Source organism: Anas acuta, chromosome 17 (assembly GCF_963932015.1).
Source record: "Anas acuta chromosome 17, bAnaAcu1.1, whole genome shotgun sequence".
In the NCBI taxonomy this organism is placed as follows: domain Eukaryota; kingdom Metazoa; phylum Chordata; class Aves; order Anseriformes; family Anatidae; genus Anas; species Anas acuta.
Window position 1 is genome coordinate 1000329 of NC_088995.1, and position 20341 is coordinate 1020669.

At 59.7% G+C, this 20341-nt stretch overlaps 1 protein-coding gene and 1 long non-coding RNA gene across 3 annotated transcripts in view; one reads left to right on the forward strand and one right to left on the reverse strand.

The window, feature by feature from the left end:
• SEZ6L (seizure related 6 homolog like) overlaps positions 1–20341 on the reverse strand; it is a 34722-nt gene that overhangs the window by 8504 nt on the left and 5877 nt on the right. For both annotated transcript variants that reach the window (XM_068653975.1, XM_068653974.1), the window contains exons 2-6: positions 5666–6346; positions 5258–5391; positions 1663–1855; positions 1034–1219; positions 773–938 (exon numbers count right to left, since the gene is read on the reverse strand). In XM_068653975.1, the coding sequence (XP_068510076.1) occupies positions 773–938; positions 1034–1219; positions 1663–1855; positions 5258–5391; positions 5666–6346 (1360 nt within the window). The remainder of the gene's footprint in view (positions 1–772; positions 939–1033; positions 1220–1662; positions 1856–5257; positions 5392–5665; positions 6347–20341) is intronic.
• Positions 16488–20063, forward strand: LOC137841296 (uncharacterized). The gene is made up of 2 exons (XR_011088545.1): positions 16488–17137; positions 17312–20063. It is a non-coding gene; the product is annotated as an uncharacterized lncRNA (long non-coding RNA).

The window sequence follows — 20341 nt, forward strand, 5'->3', positions numbered from 1 at the left end:
TAAGGGGGGCTCTGCCAGGTCCAGCGGGGACAGCAGCGCTGCCCTGGCCAGCCCTGGACCTGGCTCCCAGCCCCTGGGACCTGCTCCCAGGAAGGGAGGCAGCGGGGGGACGCGGTGCCTGCTGGAGACGGGGACCCACAGGGCTGGGGGGGACCCAGCCTTTCCTCCTCGCAGCAGCACCTTCTCCCCAGCATGCCCAGCACACGGCATTTTGAAGAACTCATGCAAACAAAACTTCACCAAGCAGAAAAGCCTCTTTTACTGCACCATAAACAGGAGCTTTATCCCTTGGCTTTACTGCGCGCCATAAAGCTGCTTTACTGCCTGTTGCCAGACCAAATTCTAACGCTCTTTAAACATGCACATCGGTGCCATAAGCGTGTGCTTTCTGCTACGGGTGCTGATGGCCTGGGACCTGCAGCACCCTGCACGTGGTGAGGGCAGGGCACCTGCACGACCCCCCAGCACCAGGAGCACGTCCCCAGGACAGCAAGCAGCCCTTTTTGCTCAGAGACCTTGCCTCCTGTGTGCTTGAATGCCTCCACCAGGACTCTCCTCTCCTGCACCGGGGCCTCCCTCTGCCCCTTCCTCACCGCCTCTCCTCCCAGCACTGCCCCTGGGGCAGCCCTGGCACCAGGAGGGCAGGAGGTGGTGCTGAGCCCAGCCGTGGCTTCCAAGCTTTGGTGATATTTGGGCAGCACCCAAAACCCACCCCGCTCCTCGCCCTGAGCAGAACAAAGCTCGGCGCGGACCTCACCTCCCAGCACCTCACCTGTCCTTCTCGGTCAGCAGCAGCTTCTCGAAGTGCAGGTGCAGCTTCTGGCCCGGGGGGGCCCCGATGGTCCACACGCAGTACATGCTGCTCGACTGGTTGCCCGTGTAGCTGGGCGAGAGGACGCGGCCGATGGTGGCGTTGTGCACGGTGCCGCCGCAGGGTGCTGCCAACACAGAGCACGGGAGAGGTGAGGGCAGGGGCACGGGGACGTGAGCTTATCTATGGGGGGGCTTCTGCTCCGCAGAGGGGGGCTCGCACCTGAGCAGATGGGTTCTGGGCTGCTCCAGTGAGGCCGGGAGGCGTTGATGCACGTGAGCACCCTGGGGCCCTGCAGCTCGTAGCCCAGGTGGCAGTGAAAGTGGGCGATGCCCCCCGAGTGCAGGTCCATGACGGTGACCTCCCCGAAGTCGGGTCTCCGCGGAAAGCTGCAGCTCAGCATGAACACTGGAACGACACCGCACGGCTCCAGGCTGGGCTGCTCCGAGGTGCCCCATGGCCAGGGCTGGGCAGCGGGGGCGTGCTGGATGCGCCCGCGGTGCCACGGGCAGTGCCCGCTGCGGGGCCGGCTGCACCCCGCTGCTGCTTCCCACCTGTTACTGCTTCTGGGCAGACCCAGTTTCTATTTTAGAATAAATTTGCCTGAACGCATGCATTTTTTATGGTTTCTCAAGGAAAAAATAGACATTTAGTCAGAGTCTGTGCAGGAAGAGCAGCCGAATGGGGACAGCAAAGGGGCGAGGAGCACAACCGCCACGGCACATGTCAGACCCTCTGCCCAGGGCACCACGGAGGCTGCTGCTCGCTCCTGCCCCATGCACCAGCCTCGGGGGGCACAGCCCAGCACATTCCCACCCCACAGGGCCGAGGGGCTGTCGGGGGGCACCTACCCTGGTAGTGGAGCTGGAAGGTGCCCACCGCCTCGTCCTGGAAGGTGCGGAAGTAGACGGAGATGGTGTTGGTGGGGCTGCGGATCACCTGGCCCTCCACCAGCAGCGTCTGGTTGGCCAGCACCACCAGGCTGTCGTCGTCCACGCCGCGGATGGAGAGCACCTCTCCGTCCGACAGGTTCACGCTCTTCACCTGGGGGGAGCAGAGAGCTGTGAGGCTGCGGGGGCGAAGGTGTCCGGTCCGGGGGGCCAGGAGCACGGCCACGTCCCAGCCCCAGGCACACACAGCTCCCACGTGCCGTGTTGCTTGCTGTGCTGCTCGAGGTCGGATGCACTCCTGCAGCACAAGTGCCACCAGAGCAGGGCTCTGCTGTCGGGCCCAGGGTTTGCCTGCACTCACACCAGGAACCCTCCCCGGGGACCTGCACCTGCACCCGGAGCGGGCAGGGAGTCACAGCAAACGCACCTAATGAGCAGTCCCAAAAGGCTTTAATTATTATTTGGAAAAAGCTGAAGAAGAAACCCCACATTTGCATTTCACGTCCATTTAGCTCAATAAACGGGCTCATATTTCAGCAGAAAGATGCTCATCACATCGCTTGTTTCCTTAAGTGTGCGAGGACCGGGGCTCTATATTTAGCGCACGCCGCAGCCTCAGCCTGTAATCGCCCCCCCGGCGCTGTTGTGCCGGGAAGGCTTTGTTGCTGCTGCCCCCACCCCGTCTCCCCACCCCGCTGCATGCAGATGTGTGGCAGCACGGTGCCAGGGTGCTTCGGCGGCGTGTGGCAGGAGCTGCACGGAGCCGTCCCACGTGCAGCCCCCTCCGATCCGCGGGCAGAGCCAGGCTTCCTTGGCACCGAGCCTGCCTCCCTGCCCCTGAGCTCTGCACGGTGCCAGAACAGCCCCGGCCTCACCCCGCTGCCTTTGCTGGAGCTGGTGCTGCAGGATGGGGCTGAGCAGGGGCAGAGCCCAGCAGGACACACACAGCCCGGCAGAGGAGGGCAGCCCCGGAGCCGCCAGCCGCAGAGTTCCTCACCTCCAGGCTCTGTGCTGGGAGCGTGGCCTGCCTGGCACGCCGTGCGCACACCACACCTGGCTCAGATGTGCTCGCTAACGAGCGGGGGGAATTAACCACAGCCGAGGAGGAGTGATTTGGAGTTCGGGATCCAAGAGCAGCTCAGTGGCTGCGCGCCGCGCTATGACTTCCCTCCAGCTCTCGCTGGGGCAGTTTTGCTTCCTGAGTCTGGTCTGAATCACCGCACAGCCATTTCCAGGGTTTCTAACACGTTTTGTTCTGAAATCAAAGACAAACCTGCTCCCCAGCTAGCTTCCTCCGGCGGCGGCTGGCATCAGACAGGCTGCCTAGCACCGAGCTGCTCCGGCACATCGGGAAGCGGACGCTGAGGGTGCCAGCAGAGCACAGCAGCTGAGGACAGCCGGGCAGCTCGGCTCTGCCACCGCCTCCTTCCCTCCCTAAAACCGTTCTGCCCTTGGGGAGGGGGCACATTGGGCTGATGGAGCCCAGAGGAGCAGAGGAAGGCGCAGCGTCCCCCTGGGAACCACGGTGTCCCCAGCCCCTTTGTGGGCGCCACAGGGCGCAGGAACCGCTCCGCCACGCCAGGGTGTGGGGACATCACGGAGAGGGAGGTGGCAGTGCCGGGTCACGGGCACCCCCAGGGGACCCCTTCCTTTCCGGAGCAGCCGGCAGCTCCAGACGAAGGCAGTGGCCGTGCGCCAGGGACCGTCAGCCGCTGCGAGAGGCTCCATCTGCACGGCTTCCTGCCAGGGGCTGCGGAGGACAAGTTCCTGCTCTGATCGGAGACGGAGCCCGTGTCGGCTCCTGAAAAGTCTGCCGGGAAGCCAGGAGGGATCCTTAGCTCAGACTGTCAGGCTCGCTCACCCACTAGAAAAGCTCTTTAGGGAAATGCTATTTCCTGCCAAGAAAATTCAAGATTTAAAAAAAATAAATAAATAAATGCAATTTCACAAAATATTCTTGGAGCTGGCACCTCTGCCACTCGAGATGCTGCAGGGCCCTGGCCTGGGCAGGGCTGGAGCTCGGCGGGGCCCTGCAGGGTGCCGTGAGTGCTGCTGCAGTGCGGGGATGCTGCGGGTGCTGGGGGCACTGCCTGCAGCTCTGACACCCTGCGGGACACCCAGGCTTTGTGCCCGCTCGTCACCAAAGGCAGATCTCACCCGTACTCCAGAGGGATCAGGATGTGCCCCCAGGAAGCAGAGGGGCCTCATGCACTGCTCCCAGCGCAGCCGAGGGGCAGCACCAGGGATGTGGGGGCTGTCTCTGCTGGTGCTGCCCCCCAGCCAGGGATGGGTACCATCACCCCTAGTACCAGGCAGGAAACTGAGGCAGGGCCGGGGGGTGGTCCCCAGCCCCATCCCCTGCCGTTACCAGCACCGGCACGGCCCGAGCACGGCGTGAGCAGAGCTGCAGGCAGGCTGTGCCCAGGCAGCGCAGCCCCGCTTTCCTGATTTCATTTGTCTGGAAGCCTCAGAAGCAGCAGCAAAACAAAACGCGAGGCTCGGGGGGGTGGGGAGGCTAATTTTATGCTCCATTAAGATCTCAGCTTACAACGGGAGCAAGGTCAGGAGCGGTGTCACCCGATGGGTTATGGACAGCAGCGCGTTTACAGCGGCGCAGGCTGCCCCTGGCACCCTGAGGACTGGGGGAGGCAGGGTTACGGCCACGGGGATGTGGCTGAGACCTGCACGAGTGGCAGCGCGTGGCCCTGTGCCACTGCTGTCACCGCGCTGTGCCGCTGGGACCCGGGCGATGTCCCCATCGGGGCTTGACCCACGGCCACTGCCGAGCCACGAGGGCAGCCCCTTGCACGTGCCAGCCGAGGGGATGGCACGGAGCAGCTCGCTGGAGCCGCCGCTCTTTTTAACGCCCGCGCTTGGCTACACAGATGAAAAGTTAATGCATTTTAATTGGGTACAAATTGTGACATGGGGAGAACACAGGCACAACAAAAGGCGGCCGAGCAGAGCACAGAGCCTGAACCGACGGTGTCTGAAACGTGCCGAGGGTGCTTGGCGACCTCTCCTACCCCTCCGGGCTGCTCCCCAGCACCCCCCAGCCTCCTCCAGGCTTTTTTTGGGGGGCCCTTGCTCATGGAGTGCCACAGCCTGCCCCTGCATGTTCTGCCCTCCCCGTTTGCATGGCATGCAGTGCCTGCTACAGACGTGGTTTCACTGCCCGTGCCCGCAGCAGGGCAGGATTTTGTCCACGCGATGCTGGCTGGGGAGGGGATGTCGGCCGCGCTGCTTCGCCCCTTCCCACGAGGGCTGAGCGGCGTTTTGCAGATCCCCTGGCAGCATCTCACTGCTAAATTACTTGTGCGGCATTTTAGCGCCTGGATCACAGCTGACGCTCAGGATGTACCAGTTCCCTCGAACAGTTTATTTATTACACAGCCCAAGAAAACTATCTATTTTTTCTCCAGGACGGGCGCTTTTAGCAAGCACGGGAGCCCAGGCGGCTGTGCCTGGTCCTGCCCGCAGCCCGCTGAGCCCCTGCTGCCGTGGTGCAGGGGGGGGCGAGCCGTGCTGACCCCCAACCCCTTGACGCATTTCTCACCTGCAGCTCCACGCCGTAGCCCGTGTAGACGGTGACGTTGTAGGTGCACTCCAGGAAGCTGTGCAGGGGCAGCGGGGGGTAGTCAGTGGAGTCGATGTAGCCCTCGGGGTCGTAGAAGCTCACGCTGCAGCGGACTGGGGGGGGGACGCACGTCAGACACTGCCCCAGGGCCCATGCCCAGCAGCGTGCACCCACCCCACCTCTTTTTCAGTGGAAAACCACGGCTAAGGAAAAAAAACTTGTCACCGGAGGTGCTCAGGCACTTCTGCAGGGCAGCTTTTGGGGAAATCCACACCACCAAAGCGCAGAAGGGTCCAGGTGGCCCCAGGACCCCATGGGCAGAGCTGTCCCCCACCACTGCTGGACCCCCCCCAGTCCCCTTGGCACAGCTTCCCCGTGCCAGCTTACCCAGGGTGGGCTCCGTGGTGATGACGGTGGTGGTGATGATGGTGGAGGTGGTGGTTTCCTGGCTCTCCTCCAGCGTGGAGCCGTTCCCCTCGCTCTCGGCGCTGTCCGTGCGGTTAACAGCAGCACCCGTGGGAGCCGCGGTTGGGGCCGTGCTGGCATCACCGGGGCCATCGGGGAGGGGACGAGCGGCTGCTGGCGGCAGGGTGGATGGGGAGATCTGCAGCACGGGGCGGCTCGTGGGGTCCTGGCCCCCCCAGGGCAGCTCGGGAGGGTTCAACCCTGGTGTCCCCCCCGCAGCCGCTGCCTCTGCCGGCACGGGCGGCTCCTGGGAGGCGACGGGGAGCCTGGAACCCGGCACGCTCACAGCCTTGGGGGTCCCCGGCAGGGTGGGCTTGGGCTTCGGGTGCTTCCTGGCTGTGTTGGCTTGCTTTGGAGCCGGCTTTTTCTTGACAGTTTGTTTTGCATCAGCCCCGGGGGCGGCAGCGGGTGCGGGCGGGACGTGGCTCCGCGTGGGCAGCGTGGGTCCCTGTGCCGCCGGCTCCGCGCCGTCCTCAGCTGGGGGCAGCAGGTTGAGGGCTGCGCCCTGCCCCGGCCCCCCGCTGCCCCCCGCCTCCTCCGCCGGCTGCTCCGTGCCCGGGGGCTCAGGGCTCGCGGGGAGCTGCGCTGCCTCCGGCCTGCCGTCTGCAACAGAGGGGGGAAAAGTGGGAATTGGGCAGTGCTGGGCATGAAATCGCAGCTGTGCCCGCGGCACAAAATCAGCCCCCCAGAGAGCGGCGGCTGATTGAATGCCCGCTGCTCTCCCAAACGTGCTTATTACGGGGAAGCAATAATGAACCTGTGCTGATTCCCTGAAAGTTGGCTTTCTGCTGGGGCTCGGTGGCCTCATCGTGCCGTTTCAGAGCTGCAGTTTGGTCTCTTTATCTAGAGGTCAGCTGTTCAGAGAGGTTTGCTCGCTCACGCTGAGTTTGTTGCTCTGCCTCGCCTCTCTGAAAAGCCTTTATTTCTGCAATTGCCATCAGCAAATGCGGTTATTTCAGAGCCTGATTAGCCCGTGGCTCTTCCCTATTGTCTTCCCCCGCCGCTGCGTGATGGGGAGCAGACACGGTTACCTTCCCCCAGCTCCCCACACCAAGGCACCGTCCGGACCTGCGAGGCTGCTCCTTGGGCATGGGGGCAAAGCCACGTGCGGGAGGCGAGGGCAGGCAGAGCCGCGCACCACCACCCGGCCGGGGAGCTGACTGCCTGAAATGTGGAATTCTGTAGGTTTATGCACCACCGGTGGGTCTGGCTGGGCTGCAGCCCATGGTGTGAAATAAGCTCCAAGCACACCGCAGCCCTGCGAAGTGCTGCAGGGAGCGAGCAGGAGCCGAGCGGCGACATTTCCCATGGAAACAGCAGTTGCCAGGGGAGGCGCGCAACGCGGGCAGGCGATGGGGACGATGTGCGCGGGGACACGGGGGCAGCGAGGCTCCGGGGCCAAAAGGGGCAGCGAGTGCAAACCCAGGGAGGTCAAACCCCAGCAGCGGGGCCGCCTGGGGACGTGCAGCCTGGGGTGTAAGTGGGGGTGAAGGTTCTGCCCCCACAGCCCCGCTGTCCTCCAGGAAGGCACGGTGATGATCCTCTGGCTCACCCCGGGCATTTAATTGCAGCTGCTATTACAGAGTCTTCAAACAAAAGCACAGCACTTGTTGAAATTTAGCCTGATTTTCTGCATTTCAGGTTCTAGCAATTAGGGTAGGACCGGCATGAAAAGGAAGAAAGGAGCTTTTTGATGTGAGACCTGGAACTCGGGGACACTTCAGGGCTATTGCTGTGGGTGGGTGCAGTGTCCCCGGAGTTCAAGCACCGTTACCATCACCTGCTGACTGTAATGCCTCTGAACGTTTGTTTTTGGACGTGTTAGCGTTAGCACTGCTGGAGCTGTGCAGCACCAGCACCAGGATGGAGCGGGACAGCGCGGTCCTGCCGGCTGGTGGCAGTGCTGGCAGCGTGGAGCACCACGGGGCACCGTCAGCATCTCGTGGCAGCCGATGCCATGGGCACCAGGACAGCATCAGCAGAGCGTGAGGAAACCAGTGGGTGCCCATGAGCCTCAGCCCGGCTCTGGGCAGGGCTTGCCCACAGCGCTGCCCAGCCTGAGCTGCTCCTGCCCGTGCCACGATGCCTGGAGCACAAGCACCGCCAGCCTTGCTCCTCCCTGTGCGCCCCGAGGATTTCGCCCGGAGGACGCCTGACGGGGAGGAAAGTTGCAGGGACCTTAACCCCACCGCGGCGGTGACGCTGCAGAGCGCGCGGCGGAGCTGCTTGTTATGCTGTTCATGATCCTCCGGCTGCTCTGCAGCTCCCCCAGCCTGTTTGTTGCAGCCATCTGTTGCCTCTCATTACATATTTAAGTGCTGATCCTGGAAACACTCGGGCACCCGCTCTGCTTTCCGCAGAGGTGCGCGCTCACGCAGAGGTGACTTGCATGTGGAAAGCTCAGTCCCTGCTTTACGGGGACTTGCTGCATCGGGGCCTTCGCAGGGCTCGGGCTCACGCACTGCAAGGTGTCAGCACCCACCTGGCTGGACCAGGGACACCAGGCATTGTCACCTGCACACAGGCCAAGGAGAAAAGGGTCCAGCAGCAGCAATGGGGTGGCGGGGTCTGGCCCTGAACATCCCAGAGGTCGCTGCCACCTCCCTTTGCCACCAAGAAATCAGCCGCACCGCAGCCGGCCCCAGCCACCGAGAGCTTTCTCCCCGCTCCTGTTATGCTTTCCACGACTTAAAATATTAATTCCTTAATTAGCAGTGGTTCAGCAAATTCATTAGCCAATTCCCTTAGCACATTAGGAGACATTTCACACACGGCGTCTGCAGCCTCTGACTTGTGTCAGCTCCGAATCTCTCCCTGTCTCCCTGGGGGCTGGGTGCCACGGTCCCCACGCACGGTGCTGGGCCCTGCGCCCCCCCCTCACTGCTCCGTGCTCCCCTCCTCATCCCGCTATGGGCTGATCCTGGTGTCAGGGCGAGATGGGCACCCTGAGGCTGCTCTGCCAGCTCTGCCAGGCTCTCCTCTGCCTTCAGCTTCCCCTCCTGGCCCATGGATGGGACCTGCTGCTGGTGCCTGTCCTGGCCATGGCTCTGCCCGGCGGCTTGTGCTCGGCAGCGGGTTCTCCTTTATGGGACGGGGCTGTCTGACAAGGAAGAGGCAGCTGGCCCCAGGGCGCAGATCAAGGGGGCTGTTGGCAGGGGGACACGGTGGGACAGTTAGTGGGACAGTCGGGGTGTCCCTGCAGGATCCTGTGCCCTTGCAGTCGCGGCGCTAGCAGAAGCAGCAGGAAGCGTCCCCAGGTTATTCGCTGTGTGCTCTCCGATTCTTAATGGATGTCGCCGCTAAGCCGTATTTTATGCTCTCAGAAAGTTGACTAATTTCTTATTAGATCCTTTGCCAGGATGCATTTAAACAGTTCTGTCCTTAACAAAGCATGAAATAAAACACTCTGTGTAGCGGCGCTGTAATGAGGTACTTAACGGGCTTTAGTTTGTAAAGGGCAAATGCGTATTTCAGGGAGGCGAATGCGGGCCGGGCTGAAACAGGGGATGAAGATGTGGGGGGGGCCCTGGCATCCCCGATGAATTAGGGGATGAAATATTAAGCTTGCAACTTATGCAAGAAATCTGCTCTTCCCCGTGTGCTTTCAGTCTCTGCAGCCACCTGGGTGCTGCAGGATGCCCGTGCCCCTTGCCAGCTGGGGGGCCGGGCTGCGGAGGGGGGGGAGCAGCAGGAACCTGCCCGGCTGGCGAAATCCCTTCAGCTCTGCACAATCGATCCGGAGACACTGAGCTGGTGGAAGAGACATGATCGTGTTTGACCTTGATCTAATCTGCTAAACCAGCTCTGCAGAAAGCAGAGCTATCGCAGCGTACAAGGGTTTATGTTGTCGCTGTATCAGTAACGCCTCGGAGGTGGCTGGGGGCTGGGGGGGATGCTCGGAGCCCGGCGGGGTTTGCAGGCAGCCCCGGCAGCCTCCCTGCCCCGGGCACCCTGCTTGCAGGGCACCAGCCGCCTGCCCAGCCCAGGTGGTTTTGTCTCGTGCTTTTGAAGATGTTTCTTTTCCTGCTGCTCAGCAATAAACCTGCTTTCTGTGCACACGCAGCGACAGATTTTAGGTCGTGGCCTGGAATTTGCTTTGATGGCCCAAATGTGCGAACTGAGCGAAGTGTCACGCGTTAAGCAGAGCGGTGAATGAGACCGTGAGTCCCGGCGACTGAAAAAAAGCTAATTAAATGCCAGCCAAAGCTCTCCCCTCTGCCACGATTTCATTTACTACCAGCTCTCGCTCTCCATAAAAGTGAAGCAGCCCTTTCAGGGCTCCCTCAGCAAGAGCAGCCTGCGTGCTGTCCACAAACCCAGGACACAGCAATGCCCGTGTCCCAGCCGGGTTGGCAGTTCCATGTCCCGTGGCCGGTGATGGCACGCGCCTGTGCGCTGCTGGAGCCGCGGAGAGCGGGGAAATCTGATTGCTGCCAGGATCTCAGCTGGAGGGGCTTAGAGGAATTAGGGAACTGCAAATGCTTGATAAAAGGATGCTGAAATAATCATAAGGCACTCATTTTGCTGCTGTGCTCCTGAAAGAGCTAAACCGTGAGTAGCTGTATCGCCGGTTCCCATTACTAATACTGATGCTATCGCTGCCTGGCTGTGCGCGCCCCTTCCCAGCCTGCCGGAGGACTGCGGCTTGATTGCTCGAGTTCAGGAGCTGCCGTCCTCAAGGTTTTAGTGAGCTGATTATCCCAGAAGCCCTGAGAAGCTTACACGGATGCTATTAACAATGCTGCTCAGACCCCACGCTCTGTGCGCTGTGCCGAGGCGGATTGATGGGGCGCGCAGTCTGCAGGCAGCGCGTCCGCACCAGCGTCCTGCACGAGCCCAGCCCCAAGAGCAGTCCTGCACCCCAGTGCACCCCAGTACACTCCAGCACTCCCCAGTGCACCCCAGCACACCTCGGTACACCCCAGCCTCTGTGTGCCCCAGCCCCTGCAGCACTCCCTGGGAAGCAGCCGAACCCCCCTGGGGGGGTGGACTGCCAGGCTCTGTGGCTGGGGATGGAGGGGATCGTGGCTGCAGATCCCGGGGGGGAAAAGCCAGCCCTTGCCCAGCAGCAGCCCCTTCTGTGTTTTTCCTGATGGTTCCTTGGCTTCGCCCAGTAAGGACCATGCTCTGAGCACCGCCAGCACCGTTCTCACATGGACAAATTTCCTGCGCATTGCAATGTTCAGATGCACGCACTGCTGATTAAATCCCAAACTTCCTTATTCCACAGGTTCACGTAGGGCTGATCCATGTCTCACATGGAAGCAGGACATCAAGGAGAGTCCCCTGATGCAACCCTTTGCCCGTGTTGCTGGAGGGCAGCACGTGTGGGAAGGAGCACGTTGTGATCCTGGGGGCTGCCACCCCGTGCCCACCCCCAGTGAGCACCGCGGAGATTTCACCGTCACAAAGAAGAGAAAAAGACAGCTTGAGTGCGAAGCAGGGATCTGAAAAAAAGCAGGTTGGGTCCATCAAAACACGCCGGTGAGATGGCTTGGAAACGATTTGGTTTGGTTTCAAGTCTTAAAACATTTTTGCCTTAAATCTCGAAGAGCAGAAAAAGCTGAATCAAAACAGTCTTTCATTTTCAAAATGTCAAAACTGAGCGATGCCGCCTGGATATCCAACAGGAAATGTGGAACCTGCTCTCCCGCAGTTACTATTTCAGCAAATTAAGTTTTCCAGTAGAAAAAGAAGTTTCCTTAGCATCCTGACAGTTCAACTTATAAGCAAATAAAATAGTAGCAATCTAATCATCAGTGAGTCATACATGTGGGAGCAGAGAACTCAGCCCGAGGAGTATCTGCCCCTCGCATCGCGTGGTGCTGCTCCAGCGTCATGCGCAAAGGCTGCTTTGTGCGGCAGCGAGCCGGCGAGGAGGGACGGGAAGGCTTCGAGATGGGCTTCATCCAAATGTCCGTATCACAATCAGAGAAAATAGAAAATAATTCTCCTACGGCTTGAGCTATCGCCAAGAAATGAGCTGCGGCACAGCCGGGGCCTGGAGCGAGCCGCGGGGTGCCGGGGGTCAGGATCCACTGTGGTTATGGGGGGTCAGGACAACAAAACCCCGACCTGCAGCCCCCCGGGCAGGTGCTGAGGCTGCTGCAGCACCTCTGCTGCCCCACGGGTGCTGCCCCACAGCTCGGGGCTGTGCCGGCCCTGCTGGCTGCCGGACAGGGCCGTGGTTCCCCGGGGACCACCGCACACCACCAGGGCTCGGGTGGCCCTGGGGGGCATCGGAGCGGCTTTAAGTCAATGGCGAATTAGCCATGCACTGGGGCTTATTTATGCTCGTAGCACTGTGGTCTGAATATTTCATTTTAAAATTTACATCTGTGTCACTAGCAACGCTCACATAAGGTTGCCATGGAAACCCCTCATTACAGGCAGAGGATGCTGGCGGCGCGGGGCGGTGGCAGAGCGCCGCGGCCGGGGAGGGCAGGAGGACACGGGGCCCTCGCTTCCCTGCACCGCAGCAGCTCCGTGCTGTCCGTCTGTCCTGCAGGGAAAGCAGCACGTGGGGAGAGCAGGGCTCAGCAGGGTGCTGGGGTCCTCCCTGTCCACAGAGGCACTGGGCTTGCACCAGGGGCCGGGTCCCAACAGACACCACGTCCCCAGGACACCACGTCCCCACTGCGGGGAGCGAGCGGGGGCGAGGTGCTGGAGAGCTGCTGCTGGGGATGAGGGGGGCTGGAGGGGCACCGGCATTGCTCAGGTGTTCCCAGCAGGGATCAGGAGCAGCTGAAGGATGCTGCAGCCACACACAGGTTGGCAGCTGCAAGAAATCCCCTTCTGAAAGCTCTTGGCCTCAGCTCCGGGCTGAGAGGGGCCAAAAAGCCCCGAGGCCAGGCTGAGGGCGAGCAGGGGTTGTGGCAGGGGTTGTCCGGGGGGGAGACCCGGGACATTTTGGCAATGAAATGCTTGTCCAAAAACCCACTTTAAGGGAGGATCTGTACTGCTTGTGCCTGCCTTGCTTTAGCACAACAAATACACGAATTAAACTTGCAAACCTCTCCCCCCATGCTCCGGAGAAGCTTGTAACTGCTCTAACGATCCGCGGCCGCCTGACAGATGCCTGGAAATTATACACTTCTCCGAGCTATGAGGAAAATGGATTTTCCTCCCCAGTGCTGCTTCATGGAGCCGGAATCGATACGACTTTGACTCGCAGGCATTTGTTTTGGCCACGCCAGTTCCCGTGGCTCCGGGAGCACTTGGTGATGCAGTGGCTGCTGCCTGTGGTCCCCGTGTCCCCGTGGACCAGGCACGGGCACCCCTCTCCCGTGGTGGCAGGGTGGTGGCACGGAGAATTTCCCCTTCCTAGGGCCAGGCTTCACCCGGTGCAAGCAGAAGGCTCCCCACAGGGTCACCCTGCCCACCAAACCTCCATGCTCGGAGGTGTGCCCCAGCCTGGCCCCTTCCAGCCCCACCACCATGGGACGGGACCTACCCAGCCCCACACAGCCCCCCCGTGTCACTGCCCCCCGAGCCCCCAGGTTGCTCACACAGGGCAGGGGGCGAGGGCAGCACGATGTGGTTCCAGGGTGCTGGTTCCTCAGCGCCAGCCCGCAGGGAGGCAATGGAGCATTCTGGCAGCTTTTCAGGCTACAAATTGAACCGGGGGAAGAGAAGCTCCTTCTTTCTCAACTAATCATCCAGCCTAGTCATCTATATCAGGGTATAAAATTAAATGGGTTCCTAAAGAGAGAGTATATTTAGACACAAAAAGCCCATTCTAGTCAGCTATCTGAGACTAAAATAATTAATCTTCCATCACTATTAAGATGCGCTGTAGCAGATCTTGGGAAGTGAGTGCTGCGGTTAACCCTTGGGGAGCAGAGCCATGGTGCTCCTGGGACCCTCCTGAGCTGCCCCACACCGGGAAGGGTCCGTACAGCACAGCCAGCAGGGCTTTGCCCCAAAAAATGACCCCAAGGTGCTGCGAGCAGGGTGCCAGACAGGGGCTGTCTGCATGTCCCTCGGCATCCCCCTGCTCAGAGCACCCATGGTGCTGGGCTGTGGGCTGGTGGCCTCCTTCCCCTGTCCCCTGCTCCCCCCACCTTCACTCGTGTCCCCTGCGGCCCCGTCCTGGCCCTGGCACGCATGGCAGCGGGCACAGCAGCGCTGCACTGACAACTATCTGGGTTAGCTGAACCCGCCTGTGTCTGGGCACTGCCGGGAAACAATTACAAACACACAGCCCCAAAACATCTGGGACACAAAGTTTAGGCTTAATTATAACAGATCAGTATTTCTCCGCGTAGTTATAAATCATTCATGCTCTCGCTCCCAGGCGGTCACAGCCGTGGATTATCCGACTGTTCAAAATCTCCTGATTTTGTTCTACCTGTCTGGGGCGCGTTCGCTGCTTGGTTTGATTTGATTTCCACTCCAGAAAAGAAAATATGAAATGACAACGCAGCGTCAGGGGCTCAGGTGAGCAGAACCGCCCCGCGCTCCTCGCCGCGACATCGCAGCCTCGCAGAGGGCTCCTGCCGGAGCTGCCGGCACAGCTCCGTGCGCGGGGTACAGCCGAGCTGCCTTTGCCAGAGCTGCTTGGCAAGGCTTGTATTTCTTTCACAGCATGTAACAGGAATCCAAATGTGGATCCCGTCCAAGCTGCCGGGAGCAGAACAGACAGGCGGCAGCCTCGGGGGGCTCAGGTGGCTCAGGGGGCTGCTGGCTGCGCTGTGTGCCTGCCCGTGGGGCGCTCGGGGCACCCCGAGGGAGCTCTGCTGAGCAGGGCGGGCAGGGACTGGCCAGGGGAAGGCTGCAGGAGGGTGGCCCTGGGGTGCAGGGGCTTTTCTCACCCCCTGGCTGTGCCCACCTGCATGCCCCTGCCTCCCCAGGGACAAAGCTGGGCTCTGCTCCGGCACATTTGTGGGTGCCGCGGTGGCTCTGTGCCACTGCAGCGGGGTGCTTGCCCCCTCCTCCCCCTTACCTGCCCCTGGGGGCACAAACTTTCCCCAATAAATGCCGTTGTTTGCATTCCCTCCGCTGGCAGAGGCTGTGCAGAACCTCCCCGCCTGCTGGCTGTCCCTGCCTGCTGCCCTTGAAAAGACCCCTGGTGCACTCCTCCGAAATTACGCGGCTCTGGCGCCTAATGATTCCTGACAGATTGCGAACAGTCCCGCTGCTCGCAATCAGGAAGGCAGGAACAGTGTTGGGTTACTGATGGCTGTGGTTATCGCACTTATTGGCCTGCATCGATTACGGGGCTGCCGGAGCTCCGGAGGCTGCCAGCACCGGGGCAGAGCCCAGCACCCCCAGCCCCGTGCCGGTGCCAGGCCTGGCACAGCAGCGGCATCACCGGCACGAGGCGCAGGGACAGGGCACGTGCTGCTCCCAAACGCTGTTTGTCAGCTTGAAACCCCACGGGGCGACGTGATGCACTTTGTCAGAGTCACCTCCGTCGCTACTTGGCATTTTCCCTCAGAGGAAAGCAACAAAAGCATTCAGCTGCCAGTGCCTCGCCGTGTCACAGCAGGTTGGGTCTGGCCGCACCCATGTTTAGAAAAGGTTTGGCTAAAGAAATGTAAACTTCAATATTTTCATTTTGCTTTTTTTTTTTTTTTTTTTCCTGCAGAAATGGGTTCCTGCTGGAGGCAGAGCAGCAGCTCTGGGCTGGCAGGGGGGGCTTCACCCTGCCCTGACCCGCACTAGGACGGGGCCCCCAGCGTACCCATGGCCACCACGCCAGGCAGGCAGGCAGCTGCTGCTCCTCCCCACCTTCCTTCACTTCAGTGGCAGTGCCTTTTATAAAATTAATTGTCGGCTGTATCAGTCATTGGTGAGCTGTGTTTTAAGTATGGCCTGGCAGAACTAATTCCATTTCTGCGCTGTGTCTCGCTGGATGATGATAACCTATGTACGGCTTCTCCCACAGAGCCCAACGACGAGCCGCTGCACTTTATTTTAATTAATATGGATAGCAAAGATATTTCCATTAGCCGTCGCAGTGTCAGCCAAGAAGCAGGGTCCTCCTGCATGGTGGCAGAGTGGCCACCACGAGCCTTCAGGTGGCCCCGGTGCAAAGAGCCCCGCTGCAGCAGCCCATGGTGGCCTCCCGCTGGGTCCCCCACTTCCCAGGGACGACTCCGTGTCCCACCAGCCTGGCTTTTTGGGGAGGGGGCTGCCGCAAGCTCCGCACCCATAGACACCCGGGGAGTTTCCTACCAGCCTGGTATCGGTGACATTACCCGTCAGACCTTGGTAAAAATTAATCTAGCCATGCTGCTCGATAGGAACAGCCCCCGGGGCTGTGGGGGAGTGCGGAGGCAGCGGGGCTCCCTCGGTGCCCACCAGGTGAGTTCTGTGGGGCCAGCTTTGGGGCCAGGCAGCGAGCGTGCTCTGAAACAAAGGACTTCTCGGAGGCCCTCCTCCCTCCGATACAGGAGGACACGCAATTATAAGGCATGAGAGTAATTTCTGAGATTTGGAACAATTAAACCGGCTCCCTGGTATTTCTGACGAAAGCAGTCCCTTATTCCCCAAGGAAGTAAAAGCCTTCCTTGACCTCTGCTCTATTATTCCATTTGATTGATCTTAATTATAACAGAAAGGATAATGATAGCCTTTGTGGGGGTGCAAGTACAGCGGGAACAAAGATGACAAGCGCTTTGTTGAGAGCGCGAGCGCACCAGGGCATGGATGGCAGGCACGGCCGCTCGGAGCAGTCCCTGTGCCCTGCTGACGAGCCCCCCCTGCTAACGAGCCCCCCCTGCTAACGAGCCTCCTGGAGCTCAGCAGCTCCACGTGCCCCAGGAGCCAGCACCCACAACCAGCGCCTGGCCCTCAGCTCGTGGTGGGGGTCCCACCCAGGCGAGCAGTTCGGGGGGTGAGGGGTGGCACAGGAACGCATCTCCCTCCTTCCCCCCCAGCAGCTCCATACACAGGAAACAAAATACGTAACCAATTGCTTGTTTTGTTCATTAAGCACAGCTGGATTGATTTCAGTGCAGCAGCCCTTCTATGCTGGCCCTCAGGCTGCTCCCACAAGCCCTGCTTTGTGGATGCAGTGCCTGGGGTGCCAGGGGTGCAGCAGGAGCAGGGCTGGCCCCTGGGTCCCTGCAGGGGGGCTCCTCGGGGGCAGCTTTCCAGCTTGCAGCTTTTCTGCTCCCATCAACATGAGGATTTGGCAGGTGCCTGACACCGCGGTTGCTTTACTGCTCCTGCTCTGGGGGAGAACATCACCAAACAAGCCCAGCCGCAAGCGCTTTGATACCTGGATCAACGCGCAACTTCATCAGATGCTCCTCCCGTATTCCTGCACGACACCCACGTCCTATCGCTGGTGCTGGTGCGTGTTCCCCGGCTATATCGTTATTTTTGACACACCCTGCTGGCTGGGAAATGCAGTGAGAAAATACCTGACTCTGCTCTTCCCAGCAGGTAACAAATCAGCAAATTATAAAAAAGCAGTGTGTGGTCCAGCCTGAGTGCGTTTCTTTCCTACTACCACTATTGTTTATGCTCCTATGGGGTAACAGTTGTTTTTAATGTACCTTTGATGGCAGCATAGCATGATGAAGATTGATTTCACAGATGCATCTCTCTGTTTTTAAGGATTGTCTCTCTGATGTGTGATTGGGAATGCTGAAGGAATGACCAGCAGCTGCTGAAGTGGATCTGTGCCATCTCCACGTGGGGACAGCCCTCGGGTGCTGCTCTCCACGCTGGCAGCGCCGTGTTTAACCCAGGCAGCTGACACCAGGACCCGGACCCCCCCGTCTGCCCCTCGCAGGGCGCTCGGCATCTCCCCAGCCCTCACCCCATGGGGACGGTCGCATCCTGAACCCACAGCCGTGGGGGTGCCGGAGCCCAGGCAGTGGTCCTGGAGGGGCAGCGGGGCTGGGCGCAGCGGGACGGGGCTGGTGCTGGCTGTGCAGGTGGCAGCCAGCAACTGACTCCGTGGGAGCAGCAACCGGAGCAGGAGGAGCAGCAGTAGGTTCAACACAGGCTCATAACTTGTGCTTTCCGCCGGCAAATGCTCTGGACTGCAGCTGGGAACGGTGCCAGGGGGGCTCAGGAAGGAGCCTTTCAGAGCTGAATGTCTTTTTCAGAGCAGACTCTAACTCTGGGCTCATAATCCCGAATTCAAGCAGACTGTTGCCTTTGCTATTCTTTCAGGCTCTTTGTTTTGATCAAAGAGGCAATGCTGTATAATTTAAGAAAGACTTTGCTTGCGAGGCCGGTTTGATGCATGTGGAGCGGCAATGTGGAAAAATCCAGCCCTTGCCCATGGAAGCCAGCTTGGATAATTCGAGGCACTTGAGGAGATGTCATTTGCCGTGACTCAATTCGATTTGTGCGGCTGGGTGACACCGTACCCACACGGCCATGAATTGCAGCCCCCCTGCTCCGCACCCTGGTGCCGGAGCCAGGGCAGCTCCCATGGCATGACTCCAATGCATGGGGAGGGCTGGGGGCACGAAAATCTCTGCCTCTGGGGCAGGAGCAAGCAGCAGGAGGCTGGTGGCACCCAGCAGAGCTGCTCTGGTGGCACCAGGCAGGTCCCCGCCAGGAGACGTGGTGGCCTCTGCCCTCGATGCTGGGGAGCAGCTGCAGCGTGACGGGGGGGCTGCAGCCTGCCTCGTGCTGCAGACGCTCTAGAAAAGCCCCGGCTAGAGGGATGGGGACGCTTCTGAATGTAGATGCTGCAGAAGACGTTTTGCACTGGAAAAAACTGAAAGGATGCGCCTCTGGGGGAAGCGGGTAATCCTCCCATGTGTCACTGTCAGGAGAACATCAGGCTGTAGCTGTAAGGGCTCCTGTTTTGTTGCACCCTTCCCTCCCTACCTTTCCTAATGAATTCCAAGAAGGCTTCAATGCATTCTGAAATGGGAAGCGCCGCGCTATGTCCTTCACAGCCGCCGACACAATAAAGACAGCCATTTCACCGCTGCCAGGCACGGGCTCCTCTGTGGGCTGGAAACAAAAGCTGAAAAGGAGCCTTTATATTTTTTTGATTAGATAGCTTGAAAAGTTTGCTTTTAATTGAAACTGCCTCACTGATTTCATCTAAAAGTCAGCTGCAAACCCCCTTCTGGGAGAGCGGCTCCAGCTCCTCACCGCCGAGATGTCTGCACGGATCCTGTGCCGCCTCCTGCGGGAGGTGCAGCTCCGAGGGCCCGGGAGCAGCGCTAATCCTCGTCCTTCAGCATGTGGCACTCGCTTTGGAGACCCACAGCAGATTTCTCTCTCCACGCAGTGAGCAGTGCTATTGCCCATCGTGCTGGTGGATGGCACGGAGCCAGGGCTCTGCCTGCAGCATCCCGCTGAGCCCCTGTCCCCCCGCATCCATCAATGTACAACTGTGCCGGGGAGCATCGCCGTCAGTCCTGGGCTGCAGACACCTGCACAGGGCACCAACGCGCCCGTGGGACCTGCAGCACCCATGGGCACCTCGTGCCCACCGAAGGTGCTGCTCCTTGCGTCTCCTCTGCTTGCTCCGGGCGTGTGTGCGAAGAAACTACTTTGAATTCTTTTTCAAAGAACGAAGGAGGAAGAAAAATTATCAGGGGAAATTTATGTTGGGACAATCCTGAATACAAAGACAAATTGAAATATTTCCCTGTAACAGCGCGGGCTGGGGACCGAGTCTCGGATAAAAATAAAGTGGGATGCAACAACAGCACCTTTCCGATGGCATTAGCCCCATTCATCTCCCGCGCGGTGCCGCAGCCGTTTCGCTGGCAGCGTACAAAGGCATTAGGAGTTGCATTTTCCTTCGCTATTTCTCAACTATATTTATGCTGTGAGATGTTTGTGGAGGTACATTGTGTGCCTCGGGCAGAGGATTAATTCCAAACTGTCACCTCGCTTTTTGATGGGTTTGTAAATTCTGCTCTGTTGATTTGTGCGCTCAGTAAATTGATAAAATCCTCTTCCTACAACCTAACACGCCATGTAGAGCTCGCCGGGGCTTTAGACCCCACTAGTTAACGAGTTTATGTAAATATAGTGTCCAACAGCAATTTTAGGAGTGCTGCATGAATAAAAGGGGGAAAAACTGGGGCTGTGTCCAAGCGGAGATCAGAGCTCCCTGTTGCACTCAGGATGATGCTGACGTGCTGGGAGCTCTGGGAGGCCTTTAGGGATGGCACAGGAGAGGTCTTTCCAGTTAGGGACTCGGCATCTTGGCAAATGGAAGTTTATGGCTGTCAGGAATAGTCCGGTTTTTACTGAAATTGACTTTAAATCACCATCAGAAAACGCAAGCCCAATGCCTGTGCAGTGTCACGGAGCCCCAGTGTCGGGGGGACGAGCCGCAGGGCTGCAGGAGCGCGGTGCAGGGATATCAGAAATGATTTTCTCCTGTATTGTCCCCCAGCCACCGATCTGCTAGAGATGAAGGATCTCATCCACCAAATGTTGACACGCTCCATTAATCCACCCTAAAAAGTCAGATGGAGATTCTCCCTTGAATTTTAAATATTTCCAGCCATTCCGACTAGCTCTGAAATCACCCCGAATTGCCCCATTTCCTGAATGTTCTTTCGCAGCCCCCACGTTATTCCCGTTCCATTATGCCTGGATGCTCAGACTCACTTATTGCCTTTATCAGCTCGCCGCACTGCTCGCAGAACAACACCA